Consider the following 26907-nt stretch of genomic DNA (forward strand, 5'->3'; position numbering starts at 1 on the left):
AGCTCGAGCAGAGCGTATGCTCGACAAGCGTCGAGAAGCGTGTGTGGCTATATATATACTGCATCGTCAGCGAATTTCAATCGGCGAAGCGATCTTCAACTCAGCCAAACACAATGCCTTCACTGTCTTGTTGTTCCGCTCCAGCGGAATACTCCGAATGCCCTCGATGTAAAACGAATGTTCTTTTACAAACTGGAGTAATACAGTTCACGTACAATCAGCACCACTAGAGTATCACCTTGATCGCTTAGTGGGTAGTGTGTTTATCTGCCAGTCTTAGAGTCCGGGTATAAACACATGTTGCTCCGTGCTGGGAGCGAACTGTCAAATGGTATGCCTAATGGCGGCGCCGGACCCAAGAATCATTCTGCATCATCAGATCACAATGTCTACTTTATATGAATCGAGCGTACGGTCCAGCACCACTGGTAGGACTTATTCCTTTCGATCACTAATTCTAAGTTCTTCCCTAAAAGTTTACCCAGTCCAGTAAAAGTCTAATAGGGGGGAACGGTTAGAGCCATCGGATCGTCGCCCTGCTTAGGTGCCCTACCTTGCCCGACGACTTAGTTCTTTGCGAGGGAGTCCCGTACGCCCTCTCAACCTGACAGCCATCCTGTTCAATGTCACTCACCTGTATCTTCATGCCGCTAAGCACAATTTCACTTTTTTCTTTGTTGTGGATAAGTGCCGCGCTACAGGTCGCCGATGTGTGGTGTGCCGTGTCTTGTGGGCCATTAGTGGAAGAACGCAAATATCCGATGAGACTTCAGTAAGTTTGTGAAGGTTGCTTTGAAAAGCTTTATGACCCGCGAGAATCTGTATGAAGTAGTAGTAAGTGGGCTTCCCAACGGGTCATGCAGTCTCGAATTCCATGTTAGGAGTCTACTGCTTCTGGAACAAAGTTAGCTATTGTCTTCCATTCTTTCTGCTACATTTTTAAGATCTTGCCTTCCGCATTACCTGCCAAGTCGTGCCAGATGCTCCTTTGTTAACTTCCAGGTCTCAGAGGGTGCGTAGAACTATTGCCATCGGATTTCGAACAGGTAATCCTGTCTACCCGACTTTTGTCGTAACCAGCTGAGATGTTCTTGCGGGGCTGACCGCTAGAAGAATTTCGGCTGTGACATACAGCAACGGTGAAGCATTTATAAGAGTACAGATAAAGAAAAGCCCGTCGTCTGGCTGTATGTCGACTAAACTAACGACACTCAATGCAAATGCATTAGTTCGTACGGTGCTACGGTGATGCATGTGCTATCTCTAGAACCGGTTTACTACGATCCATTCAGTGTTAAAAGGCCGTCGATCTGCATTTTGTTTCTGGATAGCATCCTGTACATGTATTCGGCAGCCGATGGTGACGAGGTTGACGGACGCGTTCTTCATGTAGTGCAAACCGAAATTCGTTGTCAACTAAGCCAGTAGAATGAAACGGGTATAAAATACGAAACGAACGAAATTAATATCGCAAACGATGAAAGCGGACATTATCTGAAAAAAAAAAACAGAAACTGGACTTCATCGGAAATCTATAAATTGCTAAGCAAAACTGTGTACCATAGGGTGTCACTGCAGTATATAAGTTTGTCACCACAGAGCTTCGTTCTCACTAGCATTTCAGTCATCGATGTCGCCTATATCGGGCCACATGTATCTAAATATTACGCTTCCCTCCACGCAGCGCGCGACTGCGCGGTTCTTACTGCTTCAGGTGTATACGTACAGAGCTTTTAGTTAGTTTATGGCAAGGGACGAGGAAGACACGTACGGAATTTGTGTGTGAATGGGTGGGTGTCAGGCCATTAGATTCCCAATGAAGTGTACGAGTTATAGGGCAGATGCTGTTCGGTTAGTTATATATATATAAATATATATGCATGTGTGTACATGTACCGTAGTGCACGGGCGTGGTCACATAACTACGCAGCGACTAGTATCAAGCTGTCAGCTTGATTTTTCCTGCTTTAGATTCTGAGGGCTGGCATGTACGTATGAACAGTCTAAACATTGACTCCACAGATATTTTTTCTGTGCTGAACGGTTTCAGTGCATCCATAATAATAAACATTCTTTAATAAGTGTTCATGTAAGAGGATACACTTTGAGGGATAAAAAAACATATAGTTTTATTTTTTAGAACTATAGGAGATTGTTCTGTCGTATATTTTTTCTTTTCTATAAACATTCCGTCGTCATTTTCTTCCGTACATTTTTTCATATTTCTGTTAGGGTCTTCTTATGATGCTAGTAACAATGTTCCAACGTTAGTCCCGTATATGTAAATCCATAAATCCACAGTATCATCAGTCCCGATTTCAACTTACTTAAGGTGGTCTTCAGTGTTTTCCAAAAAGCCCTATTAGGGACTTTTTTCCTAGTAACGTTCGATCGCAATGAATTTAACACAATGTACATTGTTTAGGGCTTCTTTCTATCGCTACCTATCGTGTTTGTGGTGCCCACTTCAGTGTAGATACTGACTAGATCAGCCACATCCAAGGCAAATGCATAGAAACACATGTTTCATGTTCAGTTATTTAGGCCCTTGTATAAAATGAAACAAATTTTCACAGAAACAACAAGCGGGGGATGGGTGCACTTCCAATTTAGTGTGAAGCTCTTCAAGGGCCTGACGGCTGTAGCAAGGCTAGAGAGCTGACGTTAGACTTGGGATTAGCAACCGGCTAAGTGATGGCTTATTGGGCGAAGCTCGTATAGGCGTACTAAGTCATAAATACTTGGGTAACACTAACTCCTCCTATATAATCACTTTATATTCGATTGCTTCTTAGAAAGGATGGCGTCCGGAGCGAACACTCGGATTATCCGATTAGAAAGGAGCAAGAAATCTATCGCAATTAAAATCTTGGTCCTACTTATCTTAGTGACATTTAATATCTACTAGAGCGCAATCTACGAGCTTTGCTCCGCGCCCGTTTTACTGCCAGTCATTTTACTTTACCTGTGTAACCGCAAAGGGCTAATTGTATAATTTACTAGTATTTCTAAACGATAGCGCAGAGTTGTTCTCAAATGTGAAAAATGAGTAGAACTGTGCGACCTTCGGTCTACAGCCAACCAACTTGACATGACGTTCTTTCATGAGGAACTTTTCTTTAGAAGCAAGCGTATTGATGCGGTCACCAATTCACCTTCCACGCAGGCCATTCCAGGAGAGAACTTTAACGACTCACAAGCAATTAACTCGATTTGTCAGTTCTCTGGAGGTTCTTCTTGGGATGAATAAACCTGTGAACTTTTACTAGTACAGATAGATGGATATAAGAGATCATCACTTTTGGCAGCAGGTACTTTCAACACCCCGTCGTCCTTCCGCCAGCGGAGGCCCTGATCGTTTACTCATGAAATGTTCGCTCTTTAGAAGACGTGCTGATATCACCAGCGAACAGTGGTTCCATCATTATCGTCGACGACGACGACGACGTGTACGCTGTCGTCATTGGGGAAGCCGTCAAATCAAAAGTGGGTTACTATCGTAATAGTATTAAGGCGGGTATTTCGCGATTTGTCTGGGGGGTGACATCTTGCGGGTCGCCGTTGTTGGGCTGGCTGTTAGCTTAACTAAGAAGATCACCTAACGTCGGTGAATCGCCTGCAGGAAAATAATACGAAAAAAGGTCTCGATGCGAAATGCATTTTGCTACTGATCCGATGAAACCGAATCTATAACTAATTAACTAAGCATATTTTGGGCTTAACAATAGTAACAGCAAGCATGACACGCGTTTGAGAAGCGGATAGCTTGTGGAGTCGATTTCTGGTGAGAATATATATGTGATTAAATGCGGCGTTCCAGGTAGAAGCGAAATAGATTTGAGATGATGCGGACGACTACTGTTTTTAAGGGAAGTGACCAGCTAGCACAGATAGAGCAGTTTAAATTATCCCGTCAGAAACATATGGCAAACCAAAAATAATCTGGATATTGTTCTTGTTATAGATATTTGTTTGGCTGGTTGACGCATGAGCATTGGCGTATGAGAAAAAATATAGGGGCAAATTTATCAAAGGATGTCGAATTTAATGTCTTGAGATGAGTTAACCTATTTGACAAACACTGTCCTACGCTTCAAGAGTTGCATGAGGTGAAGGAAAAAGACGCTTTTAGAGAAACAGGCGAATATGGCAAGACACGTAATTAGTGGCTCCATATTTGACACATTTCGAAAAATCTACACGCAACTATAGACACGATACACTTACCACAGCTAGTAGCTTGTTTCTGATTTACTCAATTTTACGCGTCTTGCAGATGATAGATGCATGATATTTGTCCGTAGAGCGGGCCACCTCTTACTACAATAAATTTAGGTGACTCGAGAAGCAGAACTACACTATTGCGACTGCCGCAAGTATTGCCGATCTACTGCTTCTTGGTGATCAGCATTGAAGCAATCATCGCCGCTAGGACGCGAACTCGCGGTATATCTAGTGACGGACCGCTCCTTATTTTCGAGATGTTACAGCATCTTCCTGCGAGCCATCGAGACTTTATCTCTACAAGCGTTTTTCGTCTCGCGGGCCATGTTTCGTTATACTATCATCGATTTATTATATTCGTTCTCCTGGTGACTTTTTTCCAAGGGCATTCGATCTTACTCGTTTTTCATGTGCCTGCTTCACGCTTAGATAGATCCGCAAGTGGAAGATAAAACAGAAGGATACTCGTTGGCCAAAGTTGTCGCCAGTAAAAGACGAATAGGGCCACCCCGCTAAGTCACAGCTCCGACATCATGATAATGCGAAAAATCAAATCATCATGTCTTCATGATTCAATGATTTCATGGTCTTAATGATGCGACTGCGCTGACGACAGCGTCATTGTTGTCGTTGCGGCTAATGAAATTGAGTGCCACGCCGATAGTATCTATGGCTCCGATACCAGTCCACATTCGAAGGAAATCGGCAGTCTTTCCATACAGCGCCACCATCACGGCAGACGATTAAGACGACACAACATTTACGTGTGATTTTTCTCGCCATATCTGCGCTTTGCCTGACCTGTAACTCGCGTTCAACACTCGAAAACGCTCTGAGTTTCCATGGAAATAGCTACTAGAAACAAAAAAAAATACATATATATATATATATATATATATATATATATGTATCGCTGCCGGCACGTCCTCTCCTGTAATTTAGTGCCGCGCACCGATTATTTAGATCGGGCGTACCCGTCACATCTAAGACACAACTTGCCTAACTGATTAATTTACCCATCGATTCGATAGGCATGACAATTCGCAATTCGTAGATGGTCGATTCTAGAACACTGATTCTGATTAACTGATTTTTTCCATCGTTAGAGACTATTTATCTAAAATGAAGCAATAGCTGCTTGATGAAGTATCTCGTCTTGTAAGTAAGGTATAGTAGACACCAACGTAATCAGAGCTGGATAGTTGCCGCAGGCAGACGGCTTCGGGTAGTGACTACGTCTTCACATGTATTTTGTCCTATTGTTCCCTTAGGACGTTTTCAGATTGTGATCGGTCGTGTCACCGGAGGACCGGCGCGACATCGGCTAATGATCAACTGGTGATTTATTCTCATCTGGTAGATTCAAATGTCGTTAATGGTAAATGTAAATAGAACAAACTCTGTCAGCCACAACGACATCAACGCCGCTAATTCCGGTTCTCAACCCACTCCGTTGTCTCAACAGGGCGAGCCAAAAAATTTTGGCCACCTTCTGCTCCATGAAATTTTATTGTAGCCACTTCCAGTCGAATAGCGTGCCGGCGGTCGGTTGTACATTGCTGTAACTCGAGACGGAACTACTAGATCTACCGTTTTCATACCCCTGAAATGTTTCATTTAAGAGTTGTCGGTATTTTGCTTTAAATACTTAACGCATTGTTGAGCCAAAGTTACCACTTGGCGACATCGTCTATGCCTCGATTGGTATAACGGTTTTTAGTCTTGCGATCTACAAAAAATTGATTTATTATATTTGTAATTGAATTATATATGACTTATGATAGTCAAAGGCTGTGGTGTTCATATGAAAATGTTTACAGCTCTCGATGCATCGGTTGTTGCTATTCGTTGGCGGTTAAGCGAGTCGCTTAGCTAAAAATGTTTTAAAGCATTTAGATAGAAACCGTTGAGACTCGGACGAAAACTATTTCAAAAGAGAACATTTACTGGTGTTCAGATCGATTTTTGCCCTAGTACCGCCATCACGAACTTCGCAACACTAGCCCCTAGGTCCATTACCTGAAGGACCCAGTCAAAAGTTGAATCGCAGAACAAGCGCTGTGCAATTAATAACGATATTGGGCTTTCGTTTAGTATATCTGTAATGACTCTTCCTAATCGAGCTCTGTTCAGTATTTTTATGACCTTGGTATAAGCTATTAGGCTGATGTTGTCCACTGGTGTTTGCGACAGGTGACGCATCCATCGAAGTCGTTTAAATCTCATCGCCATCAGAGGTCCCGTTACGCCCTTTTCCGCTACAGCACTTCTATAAGTGTGGCTTATAACTAGATCCGGCATCTTGACATTTTAGCTTTGAAGTCAGATAACACAACAAATCTGTTGGCCGATACGCCTTCATTATGCCCACACATTTCGATGCCAACCTCCATCCACAATAATTTCGGCCACAAATCAGAAGATCCTACGGTCGTTGGCCATCGCCATGACATAACTTCTACTGGGTTCGATTTGTTGTTCGCCGTTATTATCATCCCACTTTGGCCCGTTTAGCAACCCGGGCCTGGCCGTTTTTCTGTCGTCTGCTCATACTTTCTATACTTCGCCTTTCGCTGTTGTTATTGTCGTCGTCGTCGTCGTCGTCGTTACTTAACTGGCGGTCGTTTTCAAACGCTCAGTGCCACTGTGTCCGGCCTCGTTTGCTGTCATTACACTCTCTTCTGTCGCTATTTTCTCTTCTGCAATATTTGCTATCACTGTTAGAATAATATCTATAGAACTGCTCCCCTTTTCACGGCGTTGACGAGGCCGCGTCTGCTAACGGTTCTCCTTCACGGCTCATGTCACGACCTCTCCAATCTAGCGGTGCAATCACGGTGCGGAATCGCATGTCACGTATGCGAAAGCTTTTTGGATCGTGACAACATCGATTCTTCTTTAGAGACGAGGTAGCATTTAGTCTAGCTTTATCCCTTATATGTATAGCAACAATGAAGGAACAGTGCCGACTGCAACATACAACAGGGACATTCGAAAAACGTTACTGGAAGGGGAAATACTGTGACGCGTCTTAGAAGATTTTTCTCTAACCTGCAACCGTCCACGATAGTGACGTGAAGATTTCGCCGATGGTACTCCACCTACACCGGCTGTTACAGCTGCTGCCGTTGCTGCTGCTCGGATTTCGGCAGAATCTTCTGTCAGTTTTCTTCTGCTACGACGGCGACAGCAGAAGCTCGCTCAGGTTTTCAAGCAGCGAAATCCGATACAGATGAAAAGCTAAGTTCACCAGAACAACGTTGCGTCTGCTGGAACATTAGAAGTGACAGCGAAAAAAGCGACGGCTATTGGATATTAAAGAGCTGTCGGGCTGTACCAATGATAACAGCGACTGTTGTTGTTAGCGGACCGATCGCGCAAAGCTCACCATTTCATTGATATCACGTTTATGATGATATCTCCGTCGGCACTTGGACAGTCATCACTGCTGTCATGGGGTGCTTTAAGAATGACAGGAGCAATAACCATACCGGCAATTCTCTCTTCAGAGTCGCTGTTCTGAAGATTCGCAGATTTCTGTGCGAGTGTACACGGGCTTTTTTGAATGTGCATTTGTGCTTATGTGGTTTTGTCTTTGTTTTTGTACCTCTGTCTGTGTGTGTACGTGTGCGTACATGAATATATTATTGGGTGTATCTGTTTATTGGGGCATTTTGGATTGAATGCTTTTCGTAGATGCACGTGGTTTTCGCGCGAGATACCTCTGATTAGGTGGCGACGTGCGTATACGTCAAGCGAGAGATTTACCATTGTAGGGCGTCGTACGAAAGCAGCATTTTATAAAGAATAGGGGAACGATGAGCAAGGCGATTTACTTTGCATATAAATGGTATATATGTGTTCCGTTTTGGAGCATCGGCGATCAGCCAGATTGGTATACGTCGACGATATATAAATGGACCGCATTTAAATGGTCGACTTGTTGTTGTCGCATAAAAAGTATCCTTCTTTTTGTGTGAAGCGCTGAATGGAAAATTAAAGTGCTAAAGGTATGGATATCTATTCATGCCACTTTGACTTGATACTGTAAGAAATTCATCAAATGTGAGTGTATTAAACAGCTTGTCGGAAGCAAGTAGCAAAGGAGAAATGATGCTGCTCACAAATAGTGTTTCTCTTAAAATTTTTATATATAATTATAAAATAGTAGACTATTGATTAGGATAATCCTCAAAAGAATATCTTCTATATTTAAGGGAGACTGGTTATCATAGCGTTTATCACCGCGATATTATAGATCGATTAGTGTCTTATGCTTATTTGCTGAATAAAAAGACAAATACGTACCATCATTATGGGAAATGTAATGTCTAACCAATTTTCGAAGTGGCGAACACGATCGCGACGCCGTTTACATTCATACACAATATCTAGCAGTAAATCGTTTACTTTTTAGACTCTACTATTCCTTCGCGGTCACTTCGACCGGAAAATCAATCTAAAAGCATTTTTTACTTCCTTGAGCAAGCCACACGCTCTACGTCTACACCGAATACCTCTTCTTGAACTTGAATAAAGTTCCGTATTCTTACAAGGTTCCGCTTTCTTAAGTGACAAATCCCCAAATTAACAACAGCACGTTTCAAGGTGATGTTGGCTACTTTTAGCGCAGTTTTCCTAGTCATTGATATCGTTCTTCTTGAGATCATATCTCTTATCGTTTCCCATTTATGCTATGCTGATCTGCTTTCCGTCGTTTTTGACTCGAAGTCGTTTGTGACTCGATACTTGTATTGCACTTATCTCTTAGGTACTATATTTGGTGCCGTAGATTCCTCTGCTGATTTCTGCTCTAGAGGTTGGGCAGAAGAAGTCTCCGGGCTAGCCATTATGTTTGCTGCTACCGTAAGCTACTATCTGTTGCCGCCAACATGGGCCAAATACCATAAAGTCATCCGACCAATATTCTCAAGTCAGTTACATACTATCGACCATGGCACACTTCTGTATTCAGGACCAGAGGCTCACACAATCGCTCCGCTTCTGTAGCTGATGCTGTACTATTGGGAGAAAGAAGAATCACAAAAAACTATCTTTTGGCGCTTCGGCAACTTCTGAGTGTTTGCCACATCCGTCCGCTAACATGCAGATACTAATACATATGGATGTGTATATATATGCATATATATATCTGCTTTGTAGGACTATTGACCCGTTCGGTCCGCAGCTAGCATCACAAACGCTATCAGTTAATGATATCTGAATCGGCGTCTATTATCCTGCTAGAGGTAATATTGATATATATTATAGCCGTAATAATGCTAGATACGGTGAGCGCACGGTCCGTGTTTGAACTGCCATCGTGCACTCATGAAGCAACGTGCGCTCCGATCTTCTGTCGCCAATCTATCGTTTATATGTGTCCAGCTTTACTGAGCGACTAAAAAGCTGAAGTAAAAACGGGCAGTTTTATGACCTGATGCATTATTTTTGCTATATCGTTACTAGATATGTAAACGTAAATTGTATGTAACGTGTACTATATATACATGGTAAGCTGAAACAGCGGACGGCGATTGGGCTAGATCGTTTTTCGATTCATGAAGTCGCGCGTTCCTTACGGGTGTGAGCAGATGTGAGTCGGGAGCACTTATTACGACATCATCGTTTGTCGTGGAGCAGTTTCGCTCAGCGCAGGAACGGCACCGGGTCCTGAATATCGTTGATATCCGCAGTCGCGCTCGGCAATTCGCTAGACATTACAATTGGCAGAAACGAATCTGAAAGAGGTTTTTAAGCATCAGATCAAAAGTACGGATATGCTGTTTAGTGGAGTGGTCTCTCTGGTCTTCCGTGCGTTTGCCATAACACTTTTGGTAGTTGTCATTAGCATCGTCTTGCTCGCCTACTGTCAACCGTACGGTCTAACACAATACAAATGGAAAGTGGTCGGTACTAATCAGAAAGCCAAACAACAGAGACCCTTTTTGATTCGACTGATGCTCGGTGAAAAACCTAACCCAAAATATAGTTCGACCTGGCATAACAATAACTTTTACCAGTTCGTTTTACCATTGCATTATATAAAATAAACTATGCTCCCTAATACGAATCAGTGCCCAGTTCCCGATTCGGTTGCAATTTCCGGTCGAACAGCTCTGCGGCACTATAAAAATCCACTCTTTTTTCTTTAAACATACGTGACTTTTTGTGCTCACACAGATTGTATAGTGTGTGTCATTCGCAGGATTGGAAGTAATGGTCCCTGGTCCCTTTCGATTTAAAGCTTCACCGTACGAACCGTCGTGTCGAGGGTGCGCACAGAAACTAATCATAAAATTAATTGAAATGACCTTACAGTTAAGAAAATTAAAAGTGAAGTTCTACTTACAGTTTAGTAGTGCAATTAAAAAGTATGTATTCTTTCAGCGTTCTATATAAAGATATGGAATATTATAATCATATTAAATGCTATATCAAAACGAGCACATACGCCCCAAACAAGCTAGATTCGAGTTCGACGTCCATCCTTCGAGCCATCTTTCCCTCTGTAATGCAGGCTAGGTTATAAGATCATTATCCTTCAAAAGTCGCGTTTTTTTCTACGGCGCGCTGCGTGATCCATATATGTATGCATATATCTTTCAGTTTCTTGGCAGAACACTCAAATTACGTAAGCAGCTTTCTGACGCCTTTTGGTGATCGCTTCGTTGCATTCATTTACGCGGGGCGAATCCTTCTGTCAGTCATCAGTTTTCTCATCATTATTCGTTCCTATTCACTTGTGCGTGTCCACACGCTTCTGCCATATGCAAGACAATACGCGTGGCCACTTCCCTACGTTCCCGCAACCTCTGCTCATTAACTAATACGGTATGGATCTGTTCTGCTGTTTTGGGTCTAATTTTTTATGATCATATAGTTGTGGTTAGGGTAACGCTGCGCTCTGTTTCCAGCAGCACGTACGTCGGGAAGGATGACAGCCGGTAGAAGGAAAGGGTTTCACGATCATTAGCCGCTAGCGGCCTCAGCGAGTATCTTGTATCGTTCACTTGTATCAGTCTCGTGCGTATTTATCGTTTCCCTTACCCCCTCCGTCTTTTTTGTCCATTTTGTTCTCAACAGTATTGATTCCGTTCCGGCCACGGGTGGCAAAAGGTGGAGGGTGGCGTATGCCAGGCGTCCTTGTAATCTTCCTCTCCCACCGGTTTCGCCAGCCGGTGCCGACTGGCGCGTACGTATAGTAAAACAGGCAGATGACGACGAAGAGGGTTAGGGTGTCCCTGCGCGGATACGGACGAGCAAAGTGTCAGCTCTACCGCTGGCTTTCAGCCGCTCGGCAGTGAAACGGCGGCCTGACGCTACGTGAAGAAAAGCTGAAAGGAGGGCCCGCTTCGGCCACCTCGCCACTGCCATCTCGTCTTGTTCATCGGCAAAAGACGTCAAAGTATTTGCTCCACTCATCAGCTAGCAAAACCCAATCAAGTGGGACCGCCTAAGACCCACAAGTCCGCGAGATCATGAAACACTATGGTACATTTCTAACATAATATGAAGCTCGGGTATCTATTTGACACACGGCACTGAGTCGTTCCAAGAGGAAAAGCTAGACTACTTCAGGGGCAGGAGCGGTCGACCACGAGATTTATTTGTAGTGAGCGCTTTTGACTTTGATTGGGCTCTGCTCTCCATTCACGAGTTGAATGTAGTGGCGTTAACGGGTCAGAGTGATTGGAGAGGTCGAACATGGGCCCTCAAACATCAGTGTTGGGCGCAGAGCAGCGTCTCCGAATACAGACCGCGCGCGTGTTCCGTGAGTGTTGTGACTACTCATTGTATTGACGGTGTTCCTCTCGCTGGCTACCCACGGCATTACGAAGAGTGACAGACATAGAAAAATTTAGTGCGTCTTTTCATCTAATCGGATTCTCCAACCACCTCGTTCTATAATGCATTTACCAATGGCAGAATTGTTTAGTTATTGCTGAATCTGGTTACTGTTTACCTATCGGAGTCATTCGGCATCTGCGCGCATTACGGAGCAATTCTTCATTACATAGTACCGCAGCGCTCGTCGATCTACTTGGCACCTCAATTACAACTGATACTGACACTTTTGCGTCGTATGCTGTTATTTATTCTTATTGGCTGTATATGCTTGGCGTAGTTGTGACTGAGAGTCCACGGAATTGAGCGGGGCAAGCGAATTTCAGAGAAACCCTCATTTGGCGATGTAGCGGCAGTACGGACCGGCTGACGCACGCGGTCATCGAGTTACCAGTAGATATCGACCGTACATAACCGCTGAGGTAGTAACAGTTGAACTGTGGAAACATCACAGAGAGAACGGTCAAAAACCAATTCATCTGTTTGGTAAAATATTAAATTTGTGCTGCAATGGAGATGTTTCCGTGTGTTATAGTGCGATTTAACAGTGAAACTGGCTTTGCCCTATTCAGATACACTATGCAATAGTGTTTCTTGTATGGACGGAGTATGCCGTGGATCATGGGCCACGCAAATTGTACTTCGGGGTAGTGTCAATATAACTATTTACACAACTGTACGACACAGGACTATTTGCTGATTACGCAATCATTTGTGATCGCAGTAGTGTTTATTACACTTCTCCGATATTCCGGCCACGGTGATTGAATACGATAAGCCATACTCAACGAGACATTGAAAGATGCGCTAGCAGTGTCTGGGTAACGCGTGAAGAGGCATCAGACCTGTGAAAACAATTACAGACAGACCAACGATAACAGGGAAGGAACGACAACAATAAGCCAGCGAAGAATCCAGCGGAACAGGATAGATCGATCGCGAACTGGTGCCATATCAAACATAACAAGTCGATAAGGTAGCGGCTATTTCTGGTCACCGTTGTCGGCCGATGTGCGCCTTTTCAGGGCTCAGTGTTACTTCAGCCTACGGCTGACCACCATAAACCCGTATACTTGAATATATTAGATACTACTCAAAGAAATGGCGTCCGATGGTTGTCGTTTGTTCCACTAGCCGGTGACAACTTCGAGCCACCCGTAGATTATAGAAATCTAGTGGAGGACGAAGAAGCTAATTGGTATAGTGCTAACCGTAGCAGCAGTAGACAACAGTGTAAAATCACTACCGACTTCAATCGTCATATTCATAATAAACACTAATTTTTATCATGTAATAATAGTAGTAATAATAATAATTTTAAGAAAGTTCCTCGCCAATAATAACTGCTGCAGCCATTCAAGTTCATGATTCACGAAATAACATCCGTTATAGGCAGGCTATTCAGTATTTGTGGTAGCGGCCGTAACGTAGCACGGTTGCGGCGCAAGGCTGGACAGGTGTTTCGGAAATAATCTCGTTCCCCATAGTTTCCGTACCAGCGGCCGCTTTAAATGGGTGATCTTATTTTTTGACAATGACGTACACGCGAGTGGATGGCAAAACATCAGGGGCAGTGGGAAGCCGTTTGCTTGTTTGCCGTTATTCAGGAGGCATCCAGGAATAATGGAATACTGCTAGCACTGCTGGCATGTACCGTAGCGTTAATTACTCGTTTAGCATTCTTGTGAGCATTCAATCCAGCTAGCTCTTTAACGAGGCAATAGATTAGTGCTGGTTAGCCAAAAGTGGGAGGATCTGTTGGTAAAATCTGCTATAACCGATACGCTACTGTGGTATGGACTTGTACCTCGGTTTTGTGCTAGCGTTGACGTTCACTAGCATCAAGATGTTATCAGCTAGCTCAGGAGAATGCTTGCCTAGAGCGTATCAGTGACGAAGGAGATGCCGGCGACAGTTCGACACGAGAGGACAACGTAAAGGTACGACTACGTCTCAATGCGATGACGTTTCCAGAGTCGCTTGATGTTTAGCCGGGAAAAGCACGCTTCGCATAGCTGTCATCTATGCACGGAACGAACAGAGAGTTTGTCGTAAAAAGTAGTGGTTAATTGTCAAGTGAAGCCGATTAAAAGATTGAGAAATCTTCAGTACTCGTACGTGAAAGAAATACTTTTTCTTAGTGTCATTACTTTGCACATTTGATTTATGTGCGTACGTGAAGCTGTACAGAACAACACGTCAATAGAGATATATAGAGCCAATTCGAGTTACGGCGGTAGTTAAAATACTCAAGCGTTCACACTTCCACGAGGATTGTACCGAAGAAAAGCAATTTGCGTTCGTGAATTTGTCAGCTATATCCAGTTTGAAGGATTATCAGCAGAAATGTAAACGAAGCGCATTTGGGAATAAAACAGGGGAGGACTCGATGAGACAATTTTGCATAGGATACTGACCCATCTCAGTTTCGTGATATATGATGCCGCGTAGAAATACTGGGCGGGAAGCAAAAATACGTATTTGACGATAACTAGCCACTTGCATCTGGTGAAGTCAGCCGTTTTTGTAGCACCGTATGGATTGATGCGCGGGACACCTTCTCGATCTCGGATCTCTTCAGCTGATGGCTACGTTCATCTTGATCATTCTTTTGTGAATCTTTCGCATAATCTACCAGAGTTCAGGACCCCGTGAAATCTCATTCTGGCTAACGTTCCAATAACAACAGCAGATTCTGACTGTTCATACGAAGACCCCACGGCAACAATGAAGTTAACAGTGTTTGAATTCGATAAAGAACTACTCAATCCGATTCTGGAAAAGAAGGCTGCGAGTAATGAAAACTTCGAACAAACTAAAGGTTAGAAACAATCAAATATCTAACATAGATTTTGTGTTCACAATAGGCAGGCTTTGCCCATATGGGGCAACCAATATATATATATATATATATTTGGTGAATGAACTTTTATAATTACTTGTATGGAATGGAAGTATGTATCGGCTCCATATTTCAGGGGGTTATGATTTGTTTGTTTGAGATTAACCGTCGTAACAGTTATCATTGTAAAGGGAGGCGGACGATGTCCACGGTATCACAGTTCGTGTCATTGAAATCGTATCCTGTACATACACGTGCTACAGATGCGGGCGTGGTTTAAACGTACGTAAATTGCCGATACGTGTAGATCGATGCGTGTTTTCGAACGCTTACGCTTAAAATTTGGGATAACCGCAAAGAGGCAAACGTGTCTACTTTATGAAGTGTAAGAAGCTTGCTTTTGCAGTTCTATTGTAGGTCATCACTTCATCTATGTAAATTCTGTCGTATAGTTGTTATATGGATTTCGATAAAATTGGACCATCTGATTTGACACAAAAAGCCACAACTAAAGTCACCCGTTCGTCTGACATCAGGGCAGAACCATTGTATTATACAAGATTTGTTGCTATCCCAGTATCCGACAGATAGCAAAGGCCATGTTCGTACCAATTTTCTAGGCATACATTGCAGCCAGCAGGGCAACGAGCCCCGTATCAGACAGCTGTCAATAGACAGCATTTGAGTCACACCCGCAGACATCGAATTTGGCAAAATGCCTTACCTTAACAGTAGGACAGTGTCATATCCTAATCTTCGTTGCATATAGCGAAGGGTATGGTTTTGTGACTTAGCATCGAGCGCCGGCAGAGACAATTATTACTTACCGGTAAAAGCTGGATTATTGTTATACTACTATAATAGGGTGTGACCAGAGATTGTTTATTTTTGTCGACCAGGTGGGAATATTTGCCCTGTCGAAGGAAATATATGTCAGGATGCGACTATTGCGAGCCTTTGAATAAACGCCGCTTCTCTCAGCCCTGTTGATCACCAAGACAATAGGTTTTTGCAGTGACCATTCTGACGACCATTAACTCGTTAAATATATGAACAAAGAGAGAAAATAGCTTGAATCGATTGATTTCAATTATTACGCTCGATTAATGTACGTTATAATACAGAGGCGTAGCAATGATTCCGTCAGTCTACATGCGCCTTCGTCCGTACGATTACGTTGTTAGGCATCCTTTGGCGTGTACACAAAAAGCAAGATCTCAATAGAAAATATATTGTATAGTAAATAATTCAAGTGCTTCTCGTTGTCCGATCCGGCAAAACGGGTTACGAACGGTAGGAGTATTGAGTAAACGCTATAATTCAGTTGACCTTGATCGGCCATGTGTGCGGTTACTGTATTTTTCAAACGATTATACCGGAGGAAAGATTCTACGTGCAGAAGGAACAGGTGCGTTCTGATTTGCCAGATTTATCGGAATGATGTTTGAATCTAAATTTACGTTTTGTAGTTAAAAAAAAAAGGAAGGTATATAATTTTTTACACTCGTCTTCGCCTCTCTAGGATGGATAGGCATGTAAGCACAATAGTTACGGGACTGTCGTCAAGGGTCGCTGTGGGGTGCCTTCTGCCAGCGTGTCATTGGCCTTGAGCCTAGGGCATAATATGTTTTTGATCGGTAAATTCGTTACGACTAATTGACTATCGTGTATGTATAACGTCCTAGCATAGAATGTAGGTGTTTTCATTTTGCTATACGAGTGCTAAAAAAGAATCGATGCGGTTGAGATACTGTAAATGGGGTGAAATTTAGCTCGCCAAATGCTTCATCACATGTCAGCCGTCTATATGATTCTTTCGATAAGTTCTCGTGTCGTAAGTATATTACTTATAGTCATGTATCAGCTCGCGACCACACCGATTAGAACAATGTAATTACGTTAATATCAGTGTTATTTGCTACATGAATTTGTTTCATGAGCATCGAACCACTGTTTCTTGGAGCCTGTTTTCTATTAAGAATACCTTTTCCTGTGTGAACAATATTCGCTTGATGTACTCGTTAGGTGTGAGCAACGCCAAAAGTTCTTCTGAGCATCTTCATTGAAGCATAAGCAAATGCTTCAAATCAGCTCTTTCCGCAACTCAAATTAACTGTGAGAAAGAATTTCTCGCATTCTAGGTGGGTTCGGGGCCTAGCATAGATCGTTGTAGCTTCCAAGGTGTCCTTCGTCATGACCACGATTAGCAGCTAATCCCGTGAGTCGTACGAAGCTTAATTGTGGCTTGTTCGTTTTTTAATACACCTTAATTAACGGAAAATTACATGAAGTAATTTTTATAAACAGATATACGTACTTTATATATATATATATATATATATATATATATATATATATATGGATATACGGATTTACGCGTTCGACAGGTGTAGTCTTGCCAGCTTCAATAGTATTGCAATGATTATACGAACCACTACCGACTCCACCAATGAATGTTTATATCACGCTCAAAGTTTACGTACACATACACGTACTAGTATACACGTACTAGGCTTGATGCTACCGTACTGTGAGGTCTCAGTTAGCTGTAACATCCCGTGTAGTCGACCTCGTCTTGACCCTTTTTATTCGTTAGAGGATGTGTCATAAATAAGCTATTACACGATGTCCCATTCGCATGCAATGCCGATAACATTGTTAAAGGTCATTTAATTTGCAATCTACGCCTGTACGTCTTTTTCTGCAATAACCCTTAATCCAACGATATTTTGAAAAAGGCCTCACGATAACGTGCAAGTGCTAAGCTTTACCTTGCTTTAGGTGTGTCTGACACAGAGGAACCAACCTATGTAATTAGTTAGATCGACATTGTTATGTCGTGTTCATAGCGCGGTTAAGCAATTGTGCTTCTATGCAGATATGTTTTCAGCTATGCACAACCGCAACATAGAAAATTAGCTAAATTACATTAAAAGTATATACGTTACGTATTCGGAAATACTTTTGTTGTAGGTAAAGTCGGCAGATGGCAACCAGATTACCTTCTGCACAGAGCACGGGCGAAGATACTGACATATAAAGCCTCTGGTGTAGAATTATGTAATCTGTTTACGTGAACAGAACATTGAATTTAAGCGAACTCCTTTGTTTGTTACGTTTTACTTGAATGAATGTTTATGAAAAACCGATGCGTAGAGATAATGAATTTGGAGAAAATTATGGCCAAGCTATACCTATATTTTTTAGCTCGCACTAATGCACTTTGCTTGGCTATGACCGTTTGCTACTTTTGCCCTGTTCCTTAGCATAGAAAGGCCTTAAGCTAAACTGGGCTCTAGGCTGCTTAGACAAAGAAATTAAATAATGTCGTTGATTCTTGCTCATCCGTAAGTAAGGGATTCAGTCTGCTAATATGACGGGTATACATTAACTAACTATCCACAGATGAAGGTGTAACCGTTATTCAGCCGAAATAAGCTGCTCGTTTTTGCTTTCGACATATAATTTCTGGCTGTTTCTCGGAGTAGCTAACGTGGTTTGCCTCTGGAATGCGAGCCAACATTCATTCTGCTTGAGAAAAGGTGTAGCCGAAAAACGTAGTGTCCTTAGGGACCCCGCTTGGTGTGACTGCGGTACTCCTTCGACATTGTCCTTTCGACCCGTTGTTGGTATAAAACACTCAAAATGACGCAGCTTTAACATAAACTAATTTGGTCTTGCGAAAAAGAGGGAGCAGCAGCGTCTCTCAGGGAAGGAGGCTCAGCGTCCAGTTAGCTAACGAAGTCAGGCATAGCTCGAGGAGGAGACATTTAGAAGTAAAAAGCGGGCAATCGAAATAAACTCTTTACCGAAGCGAAAAACTTTTCGGCCGAAGGGCAGAATACAGACGGGAAAAATAGAATGGTCAAATTAACCCTAAGTTCTTTTTATTGCTGCTGGAAAGCGCTAATGTAATGATGCGAAATTGATTCTATGAGACGGCATCGACGATGTAATGTTTACGGTTACGAGCATTTGATAAATTTATGTCAAACTGATTTTATGACAAGAAAGATCCCTTGTAGCTTCGGGCAGAAGGGGCGCGTCTGGGTAATTCGCTGTTTGTCGAAGCAAAACGTTGGAACAACGCACAAGTTGAACTGTTGGGCTGAGCAGGCCGTCGCATTTTCAATATTTTTTTCACCTTCTGTGACGTGATAGATCACAAAGCTGAGGGGAACCTAAAAGCAAATTAATGCGACTTTATTTCTGAGAGAATAATCATTGTAACGAAGTTACATGTCAAGCGGGCGTAGGCCCATATCTCACTGTCACAGCGAACAAAGTTGTCACCAATCGATGGAAAGTAAAATAGGATATAGGACTTCATATTGGGGATAACGTTCCGCAATGTAAGCTGCCCTTTGCGGCGGAGGACTGAAGTAGACTCAGTTATGCTGTAAGCGCCATCTTCCATGACTTCCGAGATGATGAAGGAGCCAGGGTTGAAGCTTGGCTGCGCGTAGAAAGTCTTTTTCTAGGTGACCATCTGGTGACCAACTGGTCTCCATAGGTCGATCGTTCATAACCTTTATATCTTTGGTCTCGCTTAACGTGCGTGGCTGTGCGTACAATTAAAACACCCTACGGAATGAAGAAACAAAAAATGTCTAGAGGCCTCGCGTAAAAAGTCTGAGAGGTTTTCTCGATGCCGCCGAACTGGCTGGCAGTGTGACTAGGCATCATATCTGCACTGACCAAATATCAATGATGGTAGGGCACTTGTCACGTGAGGTAAAAATCGCTAAGAAGGAAAAAGAACGATAGAATGGAAACTTAGCACATCAATAATTCCCTGTTGAGCTAAATGTTTTTCGTTTTAAATATGCTAAATGTTTACTTTTTTTAATTGAGTGTTATTTTAGAGAGCTGGTCCCTTCTAGCACGGAACTGCATATGTTTACACGCCCGGCCTCAAACCCATACCAATTTTCAACTAAGTGCTCCTGAGCTCATTACAACTGTTACCACGCGTTACTACTGTGCAATACGATGCAGCTAGTATATGATTGAGCTAGCGGTAAAGTAAGTCCTAAGATTACAAAACACAAAAAAAACTATCGGGTATGGTTTTTGGGCATTAGTACAACAGTTATAAAACGCTGACACAGGCCCTACGGTGGAGTGAAGCCCGGTATCCAGGTACAAGGTTCCCACACGACCCTCTAAAAAAGAAAAAAAAAAAGGTAGCGCAATGCCATCGTATTCACAAAGATAAAGATATCGAGCTTATGATCAATACCGCAGGATTCAAACTACTTAATTAATATCCCAATGTGTCAGGGTGCAAACGGTTATAGTGTGTGCCGTAAAATTCGTGCGTCTTCGCATTTGAAAACCAAGTTTTCTTTGCACAGTCTAAAATATGGGTTAGCATAAAATAGCACTGCACGAAATCTCGTTTCCCTTAAAATCCCTCGGTCGTATCACACTTTTGTATAAGAACGATCACGTGATTTCTAGTTGTATGACACTTATATAACTAATTTCTCATTGTACATGGGTGTAGTTTACAAAGAGGCATTTTCCGATACAAAACGAACATTTTCATTCTTGGTACTTAGCACCTCCTTTTTGAGCCTGTGCCCCTTTTTGGCATTTATCATGTCAGACCCTTTGCCTGGAGTGTCCTACAATTTCCAACTCCGCAGTCGCCTTGAACCTACTTACAAAATTCATGAAACACATGCTCGATTTCATAGTTGCGCAACTTCCGTATGCGTGTCATTGCGCTAGTGGTGGGATATTAATTAGCACGGCTTCTCATGCTAATACGCTTACATTGCACAGAGAGTTTCTTTTTTAGCAAAATTTCCGTAGAATATTTTTATGCAGACGCCGAGGTTTTAACAGGTAACTTACATAGCTTATAATACCAGTTTTACTGCTGCCTCAGTTGTTTCAAGGATACTGAAAACCTATTAATAGCTCCTTAGGTACAACACTTCCAGAATTAGGAGTCGTGTCCGATATGAGTATACACCTATCGTAGTCATGAAATAACCGACACTTCCGGTGAAGGCTATCTCAATTTTATAATTCCTATCTCTACAAACACTTTGGTGCTTCGAACATTGTTTTTGGACTGTTCGAACCTTTCAGATCAATAGCGAATTCCATATTTATGCGGGAAAAAAACAAACCAGAAAAGTCTGTCATAACAAAGTAACGTAATGCTTCACTTCGTCTTTCTTTTTACAGGAAAGGGAAGAAAAATAAACTTTCTATGCCTCAATTCCCGCCATTTGCTAATTCTGTCTCAAAAAGAACTAGAATATTTGTTCTACGAAATACCTTCTATTGTGCGCTTGTCCGATATTGTGGACGGTAGAGACATTTCATAGATGTTTTTGTTTATATAATATTTTACTTCACATCCGTTTACCTCAGGCTTTTGTTTTCCTGCCCCCAATTGAATCCCCACAGGAAGTCACCTCATTGTTATGTGTGGGGTTGACGACAAGAATACTGCCCGAGAATGACATACTGCTTTTTGCAATGTAGTAAACCACGATCGGCTACGGTTTGCTGGCTAATGTCTCACATAAGCTTCTCTTAACGGTGGCAGCGAATACTTCATACCATATATATATATATATATATATATATATATATATATATATATATATATATATAACGACCGGAAGCGAAAGCGCACCGAAAAGAAAATGAAAATTAAACGATCACAGGTGGAATCCGAAGTTCTAATGGATTTGCTACTCTAGAACTTATGACTTGAGGGAACGTTCATTCAGTAGGTTAAGCAGCCGTTGTGTCAAGCCTCGAGCTAGTCGAACGCGTGCTGGAGCGGCCTATATTAACCAAAACCAATAACCGTGTCGCGTGACCCCAATATGCGTAGCGTCGAAGTTAATTGCGATGTCACATTTACGACTGGAAGCGCTCTAACCGGGAAAAGGGGGGGATGATAGAGGACATGTCGCAGAAGGGTTATCGTCCTGTCATCACATATCGTTTTCGAATGAAGGCAACGAGACTAACGAAATGATTTTCCTTTGCTGTGATTTTGCGATCTATACAAAAGAAATGGATAAAGCAAGCAAGTGAGCCTTTACGGCAGTAGAGAAGGGTGATGTGTTCATCGAAGGAATGAAAACATAATTGAAAATCGTTTAGCTTCTCTTTGCTCCGTGCAAAGTGTCATACTTTGGGCAAAGTGAGGTCTAGTAGGAAACTTTAAATGTGTCAAGCTTTACGTCCGTCACCGCCGTTAGCCATTCCACATCAGTTGGCTAGCTCCCATTACGAACCCAAATATGTCAATGCCCGTGTTCGAACCTAGACCATCACGTGTCCTTCAAATTGCTAATACATTGCGCTACGGCGGGGGATTTGACAGGAAAGTCTGTTCAAATTAGTCATTATTGGCAGCAATGCTAATGTAATATATATTATATTAGCGTAATTGTTTTTTGTCAGTTTAACGGATCTTTCTAATTCTGTTACCATTTAGAGTTACCGAACGTGATATATATTGATCTTTCTAACCGCACGCTTTTATAGTCAATAGATATATAGTATATTTCATACATCACAACAATCAGCCATGTGTACTATTCTGTCATATAATATTTTCAAAAAGTCTAGTTAGAGTGCGGTAAATGGGGAAACCTCAGCCGCCATGTGATGCCTTCAATTTCACTTTGGTTGGAGTCGCTAGTCCATTAAGAAGAACGTATCTCGCGACGCAATGCGGCGTTTTTCTCAAGGCAAATCATTGTACGGTACCTAGCAGCGTCATTTGATACGTACGACGGCAATTACTTTGACGTTATTTTTCTGTATCTACAACTGATTTAGTCAAACTGTGATAACTCCCCATAGTCTACCTGGCTATTACGCTCGGATATTAAACGTTTCTCGTGCTGAGGTCGCCCGTTCTTTTTTTGTAATTTTACCGATTCTCGGCCTGATCGTACGCGTCCTCTATCGAATCTATCGAATGGTCACGCATTTATTTAGATTGATAGAATTTTATCTAAACGAAGCTATAGAATGCCAATGCAAACGTTGTCTACTTAATGTAGCTAAGTTATCACCTATTTATTAAGTATAGCATGAAAAACTTAGTCCATTGAGTCTAACAGGGGGGTGAATGTTGCTGGACTTACCGATTTGCACAACGGCATGGCAACCATACAAGCAGCTATTAACCTAAATACTTATACCTGATCTTCTTTAATCTTTTTATTTTTCCTTCATTTTTTTACTTTTTAATTATTATTGTTACTATTATTACTGTTGACCTCCGCGGAGATTTCAACCAACGTGGTAGCGTTAATCGTGATTACCACGGCAATGCACTCAATAGGATTCCCATAAAGCACCCAGATCACGCCATAGCGTATATTGTAGATCAAATAGGGTGCTTCTATGTGCGCCATATAGATCTGGAACACGCTATTGGTGTAGGATTAGAATGTTGAAATTCTCAGCGTCCAACGAGAGCTGCATGTTTACTCAGCGCAGTTATTATTTATAACTGCGTCAGATTACTGAAAGTGGAAATGGTAAAGGCTGAAGCTTTTGATAGCATTATTAGTAGTTTTTAATGATGTTAGGTCTACTTGGATATCGTTTATAACCTTTTCTTGTCCGCAATACCGGTGGTAAGCGCGGATGACTGTTCTGCGGCACATACTGTGCACTATGGGCAAAGTGGGATCTCTACGGTGCAGTGGCAACCCTATGAACATGTGTGATAAATGATCTGTTTGTTAAAGAATCGCTTAAAATCAACTAATAGTGTTTATTGTTACTTGGCTCTAGTTTATGTGGGTTCGTTGGTGCGTTTATGGTACAAAAATCGGTCATCGGAAGCTTGAGCAACTGTAGCCCACTCGTAAAAATTGGGCCATCTACGGAACTGACTACAGGTTTTAAGCATTTAGTTCTATGATTCATTATGGATAAATTTTAAAAGCTTATATCTAAAATTTGAATCCCCCTCCAATTCTGTAATCGCAAGCTGATCCCAATATTCAGACCACATAGAATTTATTTTTAGCCTCAAATACGTGCAAATGTTCTTACCCTTGCATATTTCCCTATCCATCACGCGTCATGACGTGCCGTACCGCTAACGGAATTTTTCTGTATGCTGCATTTGTATGTTACATGATGCAGATCACATTTGAACAGTCTGTTTCTATTCATCGAAGCATAAGAAAGGTAAAGGGCTCTTGGGACAAAAAGTCTGAACGCGTTCGGTTCTAGACGTTGTTTATGTTCATACAACATTTTCAAAACAACGTCCAACATGAAGAACCATACATGTGACTTAAAGTGTGCTGTACAAAGGTTACAGTCAGGGTCTAGGATCGTCAATTATGTAATTGTCAAGGCAAAAGGTCCCTATTTATTGTTTATCGCTAATCTTACACTAATAAAAATAAATTAGATATCCAACTGAACAATAAACGCCAAGAATACGTTGAATACCTAATGAAAAAAACTATATAACCGTTGTATAACAATTCCATTCAAAGTTCACTACTAAAGACACTACAAGTCGAATATATATACATATATATATTATGTATAACATGCAGAGGTCCGCCATGTTTACGCGTCAGATATACAGATTCTCAGTTGTCTTACAACATCAGTACTAAAAGCTGTCATTCCTGATATCGTTCAGAGCATTACTGTATGAAAAACGAGTCGTTCTTTGTAGGATCTGAGAGAGATGCTATTAAACATTTAACATATTTCTGTTTTAAACAAAGAGACCTTTAGTGGCTTTACAGTGGGGGTGAAGCGTACTCAACAAGTTAGGCTTAATCAAAACGAAATGAATATAGCAATATGACAAGAAGATTTTGTTTTCTAAACACATCCTACACTGAACATTAAAATCTTTAACTATTAGTAATAAAATTCCGAAAATTAATAAATACGATGCTGCTTATTATTGAAAAACTCACACCGAATAAAATGCAATCAATCGATATCGATTGAATGGTAGTGCAATCAAAGAATCTGAGCCTTAGGATTTTTCTCATAACTCACAATGTCTTCTCTTGCCACACGCTAGCAGACAAACAGAAACCCTCTATACTCCTTTATGTATATATATATATATATAGATATATCATTTTTGTTTGTAATTATTGTAAATCAGTGCAGCAGCGTTAACCAACGAAAACCCGTATCATATACACTTTTTCTAACAACTGAAATCTATCAATACCGATATCCCTCTATCAGGAAATTTTAGAAAAGTTTTTTTTTTTTTAGAAAAGGTAATTTACAAACTGTATGTTTGTGTGCGTTCACTTAATTCTTCCCGTTTCAGGCATGTCCGTACGGAGTTCGAGCGCAAATCGCCTGAGTAGCTTATATGATTCGAACGGGACTGTCCCTCCGAGCGGGGTGACCCTCGGAGGATCCTCGCTACATCGATCAAAATCGTTCGCTTCGTCACTCTCTCTTCGAAGCAACTACGATGAAGGTAATTTTTGTCCTGCACATTTCGTTAAAGCTTACTAGAATAAACGTGGTAAATTGACGCCGGATCCAATTCGAAAAATAGACAATTAGAACTAGCACGCATAAAACACGCGATTCTTGGAAGTAATAATAATGTTAACTATGGCACATATTATGAGTTTTCCTTTGTTGCAATACAAAAAAAAAGAAAAAGCGTCCATAATTTGTTAATCATTTAATAATATATCAAAGTCTTTAATGCATTGAGTAATCAGAAGCGGATCCGGCGAACTTTAAAATGCAATGACTTCAGAACTAGTTAAGCTAGAGTAATATGTGTTAAAGGCATACCCCTGTATTTTTTGCAATAATTCCTCAGCGCTCTGACAACTTCCAGATAAGTACATACCTACCATTCGCATCGTATATGTATTTTTTCTAAAATCTTTTTTCCTTCTTGGCCTTTTTGAGCACGACAAGCTCCGTAATCAGATGAATTCGAATCAGGAGAATAAACGGGTTAAAGCCAATATTGTATACTTTTTACTCAATCCAGGAAGTAATTGAGCAATGGCAATGGAGGCTGACATTGTCATTAAGTATCTAGACTGCGTGCTTTCAATTGCCGTACCAACCACCCATGAGCCTCTTGAAGAAGCGGAGATTGCGGGCTTCATTTAGGGTTGCCTTGTCTTTCTCCAGCTGGCGGCAGAGATTGAGAATGCATCGTCTATGACTACCGTGAGCTCCAGAGGGCTTTCTTTTTGTTGACTGAATTGTCGTAAATGACACTACTAGCCTGGAGTCAATTCACAGAAAAGCTTTTACTCCGCCATTATTGCCGCACTTTCAGTATTTGGGGTATAATTCTGTCACATATCACAGGTGAAATGTCAGTTTTGGTCAACAGAGCTCTCAAACTTCAAGCTTTCGTGAAAACCCTGTTCAATGGCGGCAATGCATTTTCGTCCTTCTGGTGCCCACATCTGGTCATCTTCTCGCTGGCTTTCAAAGCGTCAGTGTTCGTCCTTAAAACGTTTTCCTCATTCACGTACCGTGCATTCATTATAAGATAAATCACATCTCATTGCCTAACGTCTTCACCAAGCTTTAGTGCATTTTCGTTGTGCGGTGGCCTCCAAGGAACAAAAATTTGATAAGTAAACGTTGACATCTGACATGCTTTTCCTTCTAAGTTAATATATTCTGTACTAAAGTCAACCGGTTTGCATTCGATGGTTTCTAGGGGACCGGAGTATTTATCAATCACATTTTGTCTGCTAGCGGCGCGCAAAAGTTATTTAATTTGAAAGCACGCCGGATTTGCTTGTAACAACCTAATATAATGTCGACCTGTGCCCGCTTCTGGCAGGACAGCAATTTGATCTTTCTCTTTAGGATTGCCTTGAAAGCTCTCGTACATTCAATTCCTATATGTTATGATAATATAAACCAAGTATTACCAGGGCGATGTTGTGTTAACAGACTCCATTTGATGAATCTATCTATTTAGCATGTTTACGATGGTGATTAAGACATTT

At 41.7% G+C, this 26907-nt stretch overlaps 1 protein-coding gene across 6 annotated transcripts in view; it reads left to right on the forward strand.

Annotated features, from left to right (window-relative positions):
- The window catches only part of LOC111267890 (rho family-interacting cell polarization regulator 2), a 76606-nt gene that overhangs the window by 36009 nt on the left and 13690 nt on the right, over positions 1-26907 (forward strand). For 5 of the 6 annotated variants that reach the window (XM_022846455.2, XM_086971489.1, XM_022846456.2 and 2 more), the window contains one exon: positions 25233-25388. In XM_022846455.2, coding sequence (XP_022702190.1) covers positions 25233-25388 — 156 coding nt within the window. Of the gene's footprint in view, positions 1-11585; positions 14894-25232; positions 25389-26907 lie in introns of those variants that run through there. The other variant, XM_022846452.2, reaches the window with a different exon arrangement.

Source organism: Varroa jacobsoni, unplaced genomic scaffold, assembly GCF_002532875.2.
Source record: "Varroa jacobsoni isolate VJ856 unplaced genomic scaffold, vjacob_1.0 scaffold_1236, whole genome shotgun sequence".
In the NCBI taxonomy this organism is placed as follows: Eukaryota; Metazoa; Arthropoda; class Arachnida; order Mesostigmata; family Varroidae; genus Varroa; species Varroa jacobsoni.